Genomic DNA, 13,407 nt, shown 5'->3' with positions numbered 1-13,407 from the left:
GGAAAAAATGTCCAAAATATACAAGTGACAAGGTTTAAAAAGAAGAGTGTGGTACTAAGCTGCTCGGAACTTGAGCAAATCACTTAAATGATCTCTTACTTCATCTGCAAAGCTTAGATACTTAAGGACCCTCTCAACTCTTACCTTTCCTGAGTCTAGGCACTCATCCTTTCTTCTTTATAAAGAAAATAAGTCATCATTGGCAGTCGGTAAATGTTAGGTTGGCAGCTTATTGCAGAGCTGTCCTAAACTATTTCATTTGGGGATTTACTGAAAGATTGCTCACAAAGGATAAAATACGTGTCTTGTAAGAAAATGTCCACCTTTTTCCTTAGTAGCCTAATCTTTCAGGCATCGTGCTTGATTCTGAGGGCACAGAAAGACATTAGTGCCCTCGAAGAGTTCAAAGTCTCTTGGGCGGAGGGAACCAGTAATGACGTTAAAGAGTGATAAATGACAACAAAGCCTTTAAAGATGAGTTCTCCAAGGAGTAGGGAAAAGGATTCCAAAGTAGAAAGAAAAACATGTCTACAAACAAGATACTCGAGGAAGAGTATGGTTCACACAGAGAAACGAACCATTATTTGTGGCCTTTCTTGCAGTCTCGTTCTTCTCACACTACACAACACCCCACATCTCTGTGGAAGCTGAAGGAGCGGTTGAGCCGCACACTCGCTCACCCGGAGTCTCAGGTGCATCTGGCCTGGTCGGTGAGAAACTGGCGGGCATCTGCAACACACAGGTAACTTCACTGAGGACCCAAGAAGGGCGACTTGGTAGTGGCCGCCTAGCAGCTCTTAGCTCCCGCGGGGACACCTGTCCCGGGGTTTCCCGCCTATCTCAGTTCCTCCTGCTTCCCAGGCCCCGCCCACTCCCGAGCTGGCTGAGAGCTTTGAGGGCGGGGGAGCGAGGGAAGCCTATCGACATCTCTGGAATAGACTGCTCTACCCTGCGCCACCGCCTTCAAAGTCCCGCAGACTTCTCTGTAGATCGCCTAGCGGAAGTTTAGGCAGCGCTGCTCGGTCAGCGGGTTTTCAGGAGGCCGAAGCCAGCCTCGCGCCGGAACCATGGTGAGTTGGAGTCCGAGCTCAGGCTGGGTTTGGGCAGAGGTCCGCCGGCTGGGGTTGGCGAGCCGCCTCGCCTGTCATCCTTAGAGCGGCCCGAGGGCACGGGCCGTGGGAACCTTAGCCGAGTGGAGGGTTCAGGCAGTGATTCAGCATCTCCGGCCTGGCCGGGAGAGGGGAGGTCGGTAGTTGGTGTGGCCTTTTCCCGGGGTTTGTTTCGCTTTCCACCGGGCCTTGAACAGAACCTCCTCGGACTACTAGACGAGTTCGCCCCTCAGTTTCCTTCAGTCGAGTAGATTCCGAGCGGTCCAGAGAGGCCCCTAGTGCTCTGTGTGGGAGAAAGGGAAAATGGGGACTTGAGATCTGCCTGTACTGCCAAGTGCGGACTTGACCCCAGGGTTTGGGTTCCTGGACCGCGTTCATTTTCCAGGTGGGTCCCTCTGTAATCTCTCCCTCAGAGCTCGATCAGAAAAGGCCCTTTTCAGTCACTTTGTCCAGTCACCTAGTTTTACAAATGAGTGAACCGAAGCTGATAGAAGTGATGGAATCAGGGTTACAATATAGGGCTCAGGGCTTGCAGACCTATGTCTGCCATTCCAGCCTTCAGCTTGCTCACCACCACGATTAGTCTCCCAAGTACTGTGCTGGTGGACTTGTTTTGATACCGTCCTTAAAGCAGTAATGGGTCTGTCGCTGTGGCTATTTGTGTCCGCTTCTAACTTCCTGGGGACATTGTGTTCATTCATTCAGTATGAATGTTTCAAAGGCACTGTTTTAAGCACAGTGAAGGTTCAAAGATAAATCAGACATGTCCCTAATCGTAATATAAAGTAGAAAGGGACGTGAAGATAAAGAACTGGTGGGAGTATGTTTTGGGATTTGGGGAGGAAAGATGGAGAAGACTTTAGGAGGTAGACATTTGAGCTAGTTTAGGGAAAAGTAATGCTTTTGACCATTTATTAAGGTCCGGTGTAAGGGAAGAGCATAAGCAAAGATAGGAAGGAAAGTGGACACATAGGAACTTTAGTAATTGACTGAACCTAAAGTGGGTGCTATGGACAGTGTTAGAATTGGAAGATAGGTTGGGAGGATAAGTCCCATCTAGATTTGCTCTCCCCTACCCAACTAGCTCCTTGTAAATGTAAAACTGGTTTGCAGCTGAGTACAGTAGTAATCTTCCAATGAGGTTGCAATAACAGTCTTTTGTTAATGTTAGATGAAAATAGATGGAAGAACATTTTTTAATGATAGATCTTGTTAAGATTTGGGATTTGTAATGTTCTCGTGTTAATAAGTCTTTTTTCATTTACTTTCAGTTTCGCAACCAGTATGACAATGATGTCACTGTTTGGAGCCCTCAGGTAAAATGTTTTATGCTATTTCTATGAAGTGGTTTTTGGTGGCTGCAATGTGTTTAGAAACTTATGGGATTGTGGGCAGTGAGAAAATGGAATATCATCACTTTAGACTTTTCTGAAACCTGAATGTATCATAAAAGTAAGTTTCCTAGTTTTTTTGTTTGTTTGTTTGTTATTTATTTATTTTGGCTGAGCTGGGTCCTAGTTGCGGCATGCAGGATCTTTTTAGTCGTGGGATGCACACTCTTAGTTGCAGCACGCATGAAGCATCTAGTTCCCCGACCAGGGATCGAACCCGGGTCCCCTGCATTGGAGTTTTACCCACTGGACCATCAGGGAAGTCCCAAGTTTCCTAGTTTAACTATGTTCACCTGATTTTGGGGATCTCTAATTTTAAATATATAAGAGGGTCTTGTAAGATGACTCTAAGGTATGTTGGGGTTTTTTTTGTTTTAGGGCAGGATTCATCAAATTGAATATGCAATGGAAGCTGTCAAACAAGGTTCAGCCACAGTTGGTCTTAAATCAAAAACCCATGCAGTGTTGGTTGCGTTGAAGGTAAGTAAAGCAGTAAATATATCTTCTTCCTTTAGAAAACAACTGTCAAATGTAACTTTCACTGTATAGATAATAAAATTGTAAACTTGTTTTTCTGTCTTAAATAACGTCTCTATTTAGAGAGCACAGTCAGAACTTGCAGCTCATCAGAAAAAAATTCTCCATGTTGATAACCATATTGGTATCTCAATTGCGGGACTTACTGCTGATGCTAGATTGTTATGGTGAGTATGATCGTGGAAAACAAAAGAAACATCCCTTTGATTCATAATTGATTACATTTCTAGAAAAGATGCAGATATTTTAAGAAGTTGTCTGCCAGAGTGCTTATAAGTTAAGATCATGAATACCTTAATGGATTTGGAGTCAGTTACTAAGTATTCCATTTCTTGATCACTGCAGTATTAATTAATAGAATTAATCATATTAATATTAATGCTTTTGAGAAGTCATTGAATAATGTCTTACTTGATAACTCAGTATATATTGTTTGATATCAGGTCTGAGAAGAGCTTGACACTTTTTTCAGGTTTCTAAGGATCAGCTGAACTACCCTTGCTTTCTTTAACACATCAGTATTCATTTGACATTTATTTTTTGCAAAGCTCAATACTGGGTACTGCAGGGTATACAAAAGTGAATCAGACATAAATCTCATCTTCTAGGAACTTAAAATCTAGTAGAATATCTGTAATACAAGGTAGAAAGTGGAGAGTAACTGGTATATTTCTGTGAGAGACCAGAGGAGATAAAGATTATTTCTAGTATTCTAGTATTCATTCATTCAGTATTCAGAGGTGGGGCTTTGGAATCACACAGTCTTTAGTCCCCACTTTTAGCACTTAGTCTGATATTGATCTAGTCACTTAAACTCTCAAATTTTTTTAGTGTTTTTTCTAAGGTTACTGATAAATAGCCTAACATGTAGAACACTTAACACAGTGACTTTTGTTGTGTGTGTTGGGAGGTGGGAGGTAGTTAGCCAAAAGTAATCTCTTAAGTCTGTGATTTAATTAGGAAAGAAGGAATATAAACACTAAGGAAAATAATAATGTTTAAAAATTTTAAGTTATCTGGCAAACCCCCCTGCTCTCTTAGGTCAGCAGTATAGTGACGGCATTATTAGTGATGGTTTCTTTTAGCTGTTGAAAATGTAATATATGTTGTGCCGTCAAACATTTTATTTAACCCAATCTGTCCAAAATATTGTCGTGTCACAGGTAATCAGTATAAAAACTTTATTAATGAGATGTTTTACGTTGTTTTTTTGTACTAAGTCTTTGAAATTTCATGTATATTTTGTACTTGTGGTACATCTCAATTCAGACTAGCCACTTTTTCAGTGCTCACTAGTCACATGTGATTAGTACCTGCCATATCGGGTTTTAGACAGCCCTGGGAAATGGACTTAAATGAAAGTAGAGAACAAGTAGCTTGGTTCCTGCAGCCAACATTTGATCATCAGATGTGACATACACATAAACTAGACAAAGCAGCATGAAAGAAAAGTACATATCCACTTCTTGTTTATTCTCTTGGCTTTAATAGTTAGGCATGAATTTCCTTTTCCCCTGTGTTATACTTGCTTGAATCTTGTCAGGTTTAAGAGTGAGACTCAACAGTCTAGTGTCTGGTATCTCCTCTAGAGTGCTGCTTATGGATAGAAGTAACGTTGGCAGGACATGTTAACAGTGCCATACTATGGATTCTATTTCTTGTATTTGTTCTATTGGGAAAATTTTCATTAGCTTTCAAGAAAAAAGCACTGTCTTGTTGACAGTGGGAAGGGTAAGAGAAGAGACATTGCTCTTTTTCTCTTGCTCAGCCTTTTCTTCTCTATTCTATAAAGTGCTCTGAGACAAAGGTTATCTAGAACTAAGGAACATTTTAGTCATAAACATAGTAAGATTGTGAAAACTTTAAGGTTAGTCATTTAAAATTTAGAAGGAAGAGTTGGTATAAAAATGCATCCTTGTGGCCATGTCTTTGTGGTTCCCTTGTATGGATGTAATTCATGTAAATGTCTAGAAGAAAGCAAAAAGAAATGAAATTATTTAGAATAACTCTCTGTGATTTGAAATTACTAATTTTTCTTGTTTCTTTTTTAGTAATTTTATGCGCCAGGAGTGTTTGGATTCCAGATTTGTATTTGACAGACCTCTTCCTGTGTCTCGTCTTGTATCTCTAATTGGAAGCAGTATCCTTTTTATTTATGCATTTATTTTAGCATTTATGGATGTGGACTTTAAAGGGTTTTGATACTTTATCCTTATGTTACTTATTAGGAATATGATAACATATAACATGGGTAAGATTGTGAAAACTTTAAGGTTAGTCACTTTTCAATAGCGGAATGTTTAAAATTTTTAGAAGGAGAGTTGTAGGAAGTTTTACCATGGAAGAATGGGTCTAAATAAGAAATTGGGCTGCTCTTTTATCAGCCCTTATAGATAAGCAATTAATATTTTCCAGATACAGATAAGCCAAATTTCAGAAAAACTAAGCATCATTTTTAGAGGAGATTTAAAATTTTTTATTGGTGGTTCTAGATGTTCCCAAAAAATCCTTGCCCCTTATATCCAAAATGAATGAGATTCTTTACATCAGAGAAAGTCATTTTGGTAGCACTCACTTTGGATTTGGTGGATAGCCAAACATTTTTTTATAATAAGCCAAATAAATATTTCTCTTTTATTTTCTTCTTCTTGTGGTGGATTATGCAGCAGTTAAGAAACCAGAGTTCTTTGTTAATAATGTTTAATTTGAAAATAAAGATAGTATTTTATACCTTGTTAGAACAGGTTCTTTAACTAGTTTAAGAAACTCAGATACCAACACAAAGATATGGCCGGAGACCATATGGTGTTGGGCTGCTTATTGCTGGTTATGATGTAAGTTCGCAGAGTATTGTTATATTTTAATGATTTTTTAAAAACTGACTAGAAGTTTTCTAATTTTTAGCTCAATCAAAGTGAAGAATTATGTAGTGTATTTTTCTTCTCTTTGTAGGATATGGGCCCTCACATTTTCCAAACGTGTCCATCTGCTAACTATTTTGACTGCAGGGCTATGTCCATTGGAGCCCGTTCTCAGTCAGCTCGTACTTACTTGGAGAGACATATGTCAGAGTTTATGGAGTGTAAGTGATTTTTTTTTCTTGTCCCCTCCAGTCTTTATGTAGTGAATAAATATAGTATTCTAAATGAAGAAAAGTATCTGCTTTACAGAAAGAATATTAAAAAAGATTAAACCCATGAAGTGTATATTATTTCTGTCACACATACTAGCTTTTACTTTCTCTGGCTACCACAGTAATTTGAATCATCAGTAGAACTTTTTCAAAATATAAATATGTGTCCCTGACCTTGAAGATTCTTGATTCAGTTGGTCTGAAGTAAGTGTGCCCCAGCCAGAGTTGAGAGCTACTGTACTAGCTACCAGTTGTAAGTTCTGTTTACAACTTTTAGTTTTCTGAGATTCTTATTTTTAGCCACACAGACATTCTGCATTAAGTAGTCCATAAATAAATAAGAAGTCAGTGTAACTGTGGGAAAGAAAAGTAAAAGATGTAAGGTGTGGTGATAGGGCAGGTTTTTGAGTAGTTTGCTTATGCAAGGCTCTTGGATTTTAACACATGCTTTTTATGCATCTATTGGGGTAATCATCTGTTTTTTTTCCCCCTGTATTCTATTGTGATGTATTGCATTGCTTTTGAACATTAAACCAACTTTGCATTCCTGGGATAAATCCCTCTTGGTCATAGTGTATAATATAAATTTTATATATATATATATATAATGTTTATTAAACATAAATGTTGCTGGATTCAGTTTGCTGGTATTTTGTTGAGGTTTTTTGTGTATATGTTCATAAGGGATATTAATCTGTAGTTTTACTTTCTTGTGGTATCCTTGTGTAATTTTGGCATCAGGGCCAAAACTACACAAGGATAGTTGTACTGGCCACATACAAGGAGTTGGAGGCTCCTTTTATAAAGAGCAAATACAGTGGTGAGCATTCCACAGAATACATTATATGAAACTTTGAGCTGTATCATTTGTGAATCAGGATTTTGATTTAACATATAGCATAAGAAAAGGGTAAATTCAGTAACAAAAATCAATTATCCTCTCATTAAATAAAATAATAGCAATCTAATAATAGATTATTAAAAGATTATATGGCCAAACTTTAGACTTTTGGGTTTTTGTATTATGATGTATTTAGTATGTGACAAAAACCATGACTTCAGACTATAGGGCTGACAAATAAAAGAAGCCTAGCATGAAAATGGAATTAAGAAATAATTGTTAATCTATTATATTTTAGGCAATTTGAATGAACTGGTTAAGCATGGTCTGCGTGCCTTACGGGAGACACTTCCTGCAGAACAGGACCTAACTACAAAGGTAAATATCACATTTCCCAATTGTAGATACTAACATTACGGTTTAATCATTTATCACATAAATGTAAGTAATAGAGAAGTTTGTATACTTACAGTTCTTCAATTTGCGAGTTGGTTGCCTTGGCTCATTCTCTCACTTTAAGATGTTCACTAAAAGGGACTGATTTTGAAATGATTTTTAAACATTTCTTTTTGGTATAAAGCAATAAAAGCAGTATGTCTGAGGTACAATATTCTTCATTTCTTCAAGAAGTAGGAATATCATCATATTTTTAATTCAGTGAACAAATATGTACATTGAGCACTTACCACATGTAGGCAGTAGGCGTTGAGAATATATAGTAAACATAACAAACATCTTGGCATTTTGGGGACATACATCCAAGTGGGGGAAGAGAGACAGTATACCCACAAGTAAATTATATAGGATATTAGAAGGTGATAAATGCTATAGAAAAAATAAAACAGGTTAAGGGGAGTAAGAGTGACCAATAGGGTGTAAGAAGGAGGTGTGGTGGGTATAATTTAAAATAGAGTGGTCAGGGATGGCCTCACTGAGAAAGTGAAATTTGAGGGAAAGATCTAAAGGAGGTGAGTGAGTGAGCTATGCAGATGTCTAGATCAGTATTCTTCCAGGGGGTATAATTACAAAGGCCTTGAGTCCAGAATGTCCCTAGTGTTCAAAGCAAGGAGGCCGGTAGTGTCAGAGTCAGTGATCAAGAGGAAGAGAAGGAATGAAGTCAGAGAGGTAATGGAGGCCAGATTGCGTATGTCCTATAAACCATTGTAGATGCTTTGGATTTTACTCCCAGTGGGCTGTTAGTGTTTGAACAGAGGAATACCATGGCTTGATTTAGGTTTTAAAAGAGTCACTCTGGTTGCCGTTCTGAGAACAGATTGTAGTGGGGACATGGGTGGAAATAGTTTCAAGGCTGTTATAGTAATTCAGGTGAGAGATTGTGGTGGATTAGAGCAGAGTCATAAGAGTTGGAGATGATGAGAAGTAGTTCAGTTTTGCTTATGTTTTGAAATTAGAACCAAAAAGGTTTGCTAACAAATTGGTTGTGGGGTGTGAGCTTAAAAAAATAAATCAGGGGCTTCCCTGGTGGCGCAGTGGTTGAGAGTCCGCCTGCCAACGCAGGGGACGCAGGTTCATGCCCCGGTCCGGGAAGATCCCCCATGCCGCGGAGCGGCTGGGCCTGTGAGCCATGGCTGCTGAGCCTGCGCGTCCGGAGCCTGTGCTCTGCAGTGGGAGAGACCACAGCAGTGAGAGGCCTGCATACCGCAAAAAAAATAAATCAGGTTTTTGGCCCGATGAGAGGAAGGAGAGATTTATGATTTACTGAGATGGATAAGACAGTTAGAGAACAGGTTTTGGGGTAAGGTTGTGGAGGAAGATCAGGCGGTTAATTTAGGACTTAACAGGATTTGAAATGCCTCTTGTTTGTCCATTTGGTGATAAAGAATAAACAGATATCAGATGTTCACCCCCTAGAGTTTGGTGGAGAATGGTCTATCCTAGAGTTACAAATGTTGGAGTCTTTGTGTAGAAATGGCATTTAGAGACTGGCCTGGATTAGATTTCTAAAAGAATCGAATAGTTAGACAAGAGGTTTGAAGACTTGGTTAAGGGCACTCTACCCTTTAGAGGTTGGGAGGTGAGTAGGAATCAGCAAAAAGGACTGAGAAAGGTGACGAAGAAGGCCGGAGGAAAACTTGGAAAATGAGGCATCCTTAAAAGCAAATGAAGAAACTGCAGTCATCCCTTGGAATCTGGGGAGGGATTTGTTCCAGACCCCCGCCCTTGGATACAAAATCTGCAGATGCTCAAGTCGCTTATATAAAACAGCATAGTATTTGCATCTTAACCTACGCACATCCTCCTGTATACTTGAAATCATCTGTAGATTACTTACAATACCTAATACAATGTAAATGGCATGTAAATAGTTGTAATTGCAATGTAAACGCTATGTAAACAGTTGCCAGTGCATAGCAAATTCAAGTTTTGCTTTTCGGAGCTTTCTGGAATTTTTTTTTTTCCCGAATATTTTTTGTTTTTCTTTTTTTTTTTTTTTCTTTTTTTTGCGGTACACGGGCCTCTCACTGTTGTGGCCTCTCCCATTGTGGAGCACAGGCTCTGGATGCACAGACTCAGCGGCCATGGCTCACGGGCCTAGCAGTTCCGCGGCATGTGGGATCTTCCTGGACCCCTGCATCGGCAGGCGGACTCTCAACCACTGTGCCACCAGGGAAGCCCCTGAATTTTTTTTTTTTTTTTTTTTCGGTACGTGGGCCTCTCACTGTTGTGGCCTCTCCCGTCGCAGAGCACAGGCTCTGGACGCGCAGGCTCAGCGGCCATGGCTCACGTGTCCAGCCACTCCGCAGCATGTGGGATCTTCCCGGACCAGGGCACGAACCCTTGTCCCCTGCATCAGCAGGCGGACTCTCAACCACTGCGCCACCAGAGAAGCCCCCCCTGAATATTTTTGATCCATGGTTGGTTGAATCTGAGGATGCAGAACCCACAGATAGAGGGGCCGACTGTCTTTCAAAGAGAAGAGAGTGAAAAATTGCCAATAGACCATGGAAGATGTGGACTGAGAATTAACCATTAGATTAGCAGTGATGTCTCTGGGACTTGACTAGACAATCTTAATGGAACGGTGGGGTAGAAGCCTGATAGGAAAGGAGTCAGGAGAAAATAAGAGGAGAGAAATTGGAGACAGCTCTTTGGAAGAGATTTTCTGTTGTGGGTCCAGAGAAATAGGGTGGTGGCTGGAAGAGAATGTAGTGAAAAAAGGGTTTTTTGTTGTTTTGGTTTTTTAAGATAGGAGAGGTTACAGCAGGTTTGCTGCATGGGTATAAGAATAATCCAGTATCAAGAAAAACATTTATATAAGATAAAAATGAGAAAAACTGCTAGACCTATTACCTTGAATAGCACACAGGTGGAAAGGTAGGCCTTAGAGAGGAAATTGGGCTATTCATTCCCAGTAACAGGAAGGGAGAGAATCTAAGGACATAGATACAGGAAAGAGTGGATACTGTGGGAGCTTGTGAACATTCTCTTCTGATTGCTTCTGTTTTCTCAGTGAAATAGGAGCAAGGTTTTAAGCTGGAAGGAGAATGGAGAATATTAGAGAGTTGTCCAGGGAAGGGGAGATTGAATGATCTAGGGACCCGTATAATACAACAACCACTAAAGGCCTCCTTGAGGTTAATGATCATTAACTAAAGTGAGATCAGTCAGCATATTATAAAATCCATTTTGTTATAATGAATGGATAATTAATATTTAATATGTCTATGAAGACTTTATAGCCTGCATAATCTTTTTAAACACTTTTTTCTATTATGAAAATAATATTCTTTCAAAAAAATTAGGAAAGTACATTAAATTTTTAAAATTTGTTTAAAATACCTATAATGCCATCACTCCAAGATGACTGTCTTTTAAAATTTGGGTATACAGTTGACTGTTGACATTTACAACTTGGAAAAGGTTGCTCTGGCTTCCTGATTTCACATTTTTACTAAATCATAGAGAATGCCCTATATATCCTTAATACCTCAAGTTTTTGCTGAAATTTTAATCTTACGGGAGCTCTTTTGCACTGGTTCACTGAACACTTTAAGAATTGCTTTTTAATTTTTCCACGTAGAACATAGTTCCAATCCCCTAAATTCAACACTTTAGAACCCAAAATTTATTTCCCTAAGAACTATCATGTCTTAACTTACACATGAAACAAATTAGATTATTTCTTAGAAGTTAGGGTTACTTCCTAGCAAAGCGGTTTGTTCCCTCACACTGGTCTTTGCATTTCCATTATGAACAAAGTTGCAAATTTCTAGGTGACATAGACCTTTGGAATTATTCATGATTATCAAAAGTGAATATTAGGGACTTCCCTGGTGGTTCAGCAGTTAAGACTCCGTGCTCCCAATGCAGGGGGCCTGGGTTCAATCCCTGGTCAGGGAACTAAATCCCACATGTCGCAACTGAGACCTGGCGCAGCCAAATAAATAAATAATTTTTTAAAAAGTGAATATTAAATCTGTAAATTACAAAAGTTTACTAGTTTTCTTCTTCCTTTTTTCCCCAAGTATTTTTTAAGTCTCATTCAAGTGCTATATAAATTTTTACTCTGCTTTTTTCCATGCAACATTTTATCATAAGCGTTTTTCCAACCTAAATTCTCTTGAGTTTTAATTTTTACCTTTTTTTTTTCCCCTCAGAATGTTTCCATTGGAATTGTTGGTAAAGACTTGGAGTTTACGATTTATGATGATGATGATGTGTCTCCATTCCTGGAAGGTCTTGAAGAAAGACCACAGAGAAAGACACAGGTATATAACTAATTATAAGCAAGAGACTTCAGTTCTATTGTTCCTACCATGACTGTGTAAATCTACCACTTTTGTCTTTAATTATTGAGATAGGCTCATAATTCATGTGGCAGTGGGAAAACTAAGAACTGACTAAAGTAAAATACTGAGGGGTCAGTGATCTCCATAAAACACAAAAAGGGTGATTTGGTTACCTATTGCAGTTTCTCACTTCTGTGGGTTGATGGGCTCAGCTAGATAGTTCTTCTGCTCATCTCATTTGGGGTCTCTCAAATGTTCCAGTCAGTTGAGGGAGTGGGGCTGGAACATCCAAGATGGCTTTACTCACGTGTCTTCTTTACTCATACTTGCTAGGTATCTTAGAGGGACAGCTAGATGGCTGGGACCTCTGCTAGGATCGCTGGGCCTCTGTCCACGTAGTCTCAGGGCCTCTCCTTCACCAGAGTATCTCTAGCAGGGTAGCAGCTCAGAGGTTGCAAAAGTTCAAAAACTGAGAAGTGCAAGCTGCCAGGCATTCTTAAGGCTGAGGCCCAGGGCTGGCACAGCATCACTTCTGTACCTTCTGTTGGTTAAAACAAGTCATAGGGCCAGCCAAGATCCTACCAGAGTGGGGACTGAGAGAAAATTCATTGGGGACCAGCTTGGGAAACTAAGTTGGCTCTTCACAAATATTGAGAAAAGGATCAAGAAGTATTGGTGAATCTCAGGTTAAATACTAGCCTTTTTTTGTTGAATGTTTAGAGTACACATTTGCTTTTGTAGATGCTTTTTTGATTGCTGTGTAGTTGAAAAAAAAAACAGTCATGAATTTCTTCTACAGCATGAATTTTTTTTTAACATGTTGGTATTTGGAGGAGCAAGATTTGCATTATTTAACTGCTATTGGTAAGAACCAGCACTGTTGGGAAGAGTGCAGTGGAGTACCATACAACTGCTTTGTTTGAAAATATTTTTGCTGTGTTCATTAGTGCTAAAGAGTAAAAGAATGTCTAAAATGTGCCAGTATTTTAAGGCTAGTAGTGATAATAAAAGGAAAGCCTTTATTCTTGATCAAGACAAATTACGATGAAACGCTGGAATTGTTCAGTGATGCTTAGGTTTTCAGAACTGTAAAATTGTATCTATTTTTTTAAAACCCTTTGTTCAGAAATTTTAATAGGACAATGAACCAAAATTGAGTATCCAAAATGTCTGCTAACTCCTTTTCTCATAAATTTTTTTTATAACGCAATGTTTATGATTAAAAATATATATTGGTCAAGTGTTCTTTTTACATATTTTCTTTTTTCTTCCTCTCTTAAGCCTACTCAACCTGCTGATGAACCTGCAGAAAAGGCTGATGAACCAATGGAACATTAAATGATAAACCAGTCTATATATGTATTATCATACATGTAAGAATGCAGGAACACGTATTGATGACAATAACCTATACTTTGAACCAAAAGATGCAGAATGGTGGAATGGTATGTTTTAGGAATCAGTCCAGATGTGAGTTTTTTCCAAGCAACTTCACCAAAACCATATAATGGGGTGCATTTTCTTTAAGAGCGTCTCTATAATCATTTTCTAGAAAGTATAGTTATCTGAACTGACGTTTTTATATGAAGAACATATTGTCTTTGTGGTTTTAAAGACAACTGTGAAATAAAATTGTTTCACCTGC

At 38.9% G+C, this 13,407-nt stretch overlaps 1 protein-coding gene across 1 annotated transcript; it reads left to right on the top strand.

Annotated features, from left to right (window-relative positions):
- The first annotated feature begins 976 nt into the window (after positions 1-976).
- On the top strand, positions 977-13,407 carry PSMA1 (proteasome 20S subunit alpha 1). Its single transcript, XM_065881919.1, has 10 exons — positions 977-1,070; positions 2,381-2,425; positions 2,879-2,980; positions 3,101-3,204; positions 5,089-5,177; positions 5,801-5,871; positions 5,990-6,119; positions 7,310-7,389; positions 11,631-11,741; positions 13,044-13,407. Exons 1-10 carry the CDS (start codon positions 1,068-1,070, stop codon positions 13,098-13,100), a joined length of 792 nt encoding a protein of 263 aa, XP_065737991.1. The 5' UTR covers positions 977-1,067; the 3' UTR covers positions 13,101-13,407.

This window comes from Phocoena phocoena, chromosome 8 (assembly GCF_963924675.1).
Source record: "Phocoena phocoena chromosome 8, mPhoPho1.1, whole genome shotgun sequence".
In the NCBI taxonomy this organism is placed as follows: Eukaryota; Metazoa; Chordata; class Mammalia; order Artiodactyla; family Phocoenidae; genus Phocoena; species Phocoena phocoena.
This window is presented reverse-complemented; position numbering and strand designations above follow the sequence as displayed.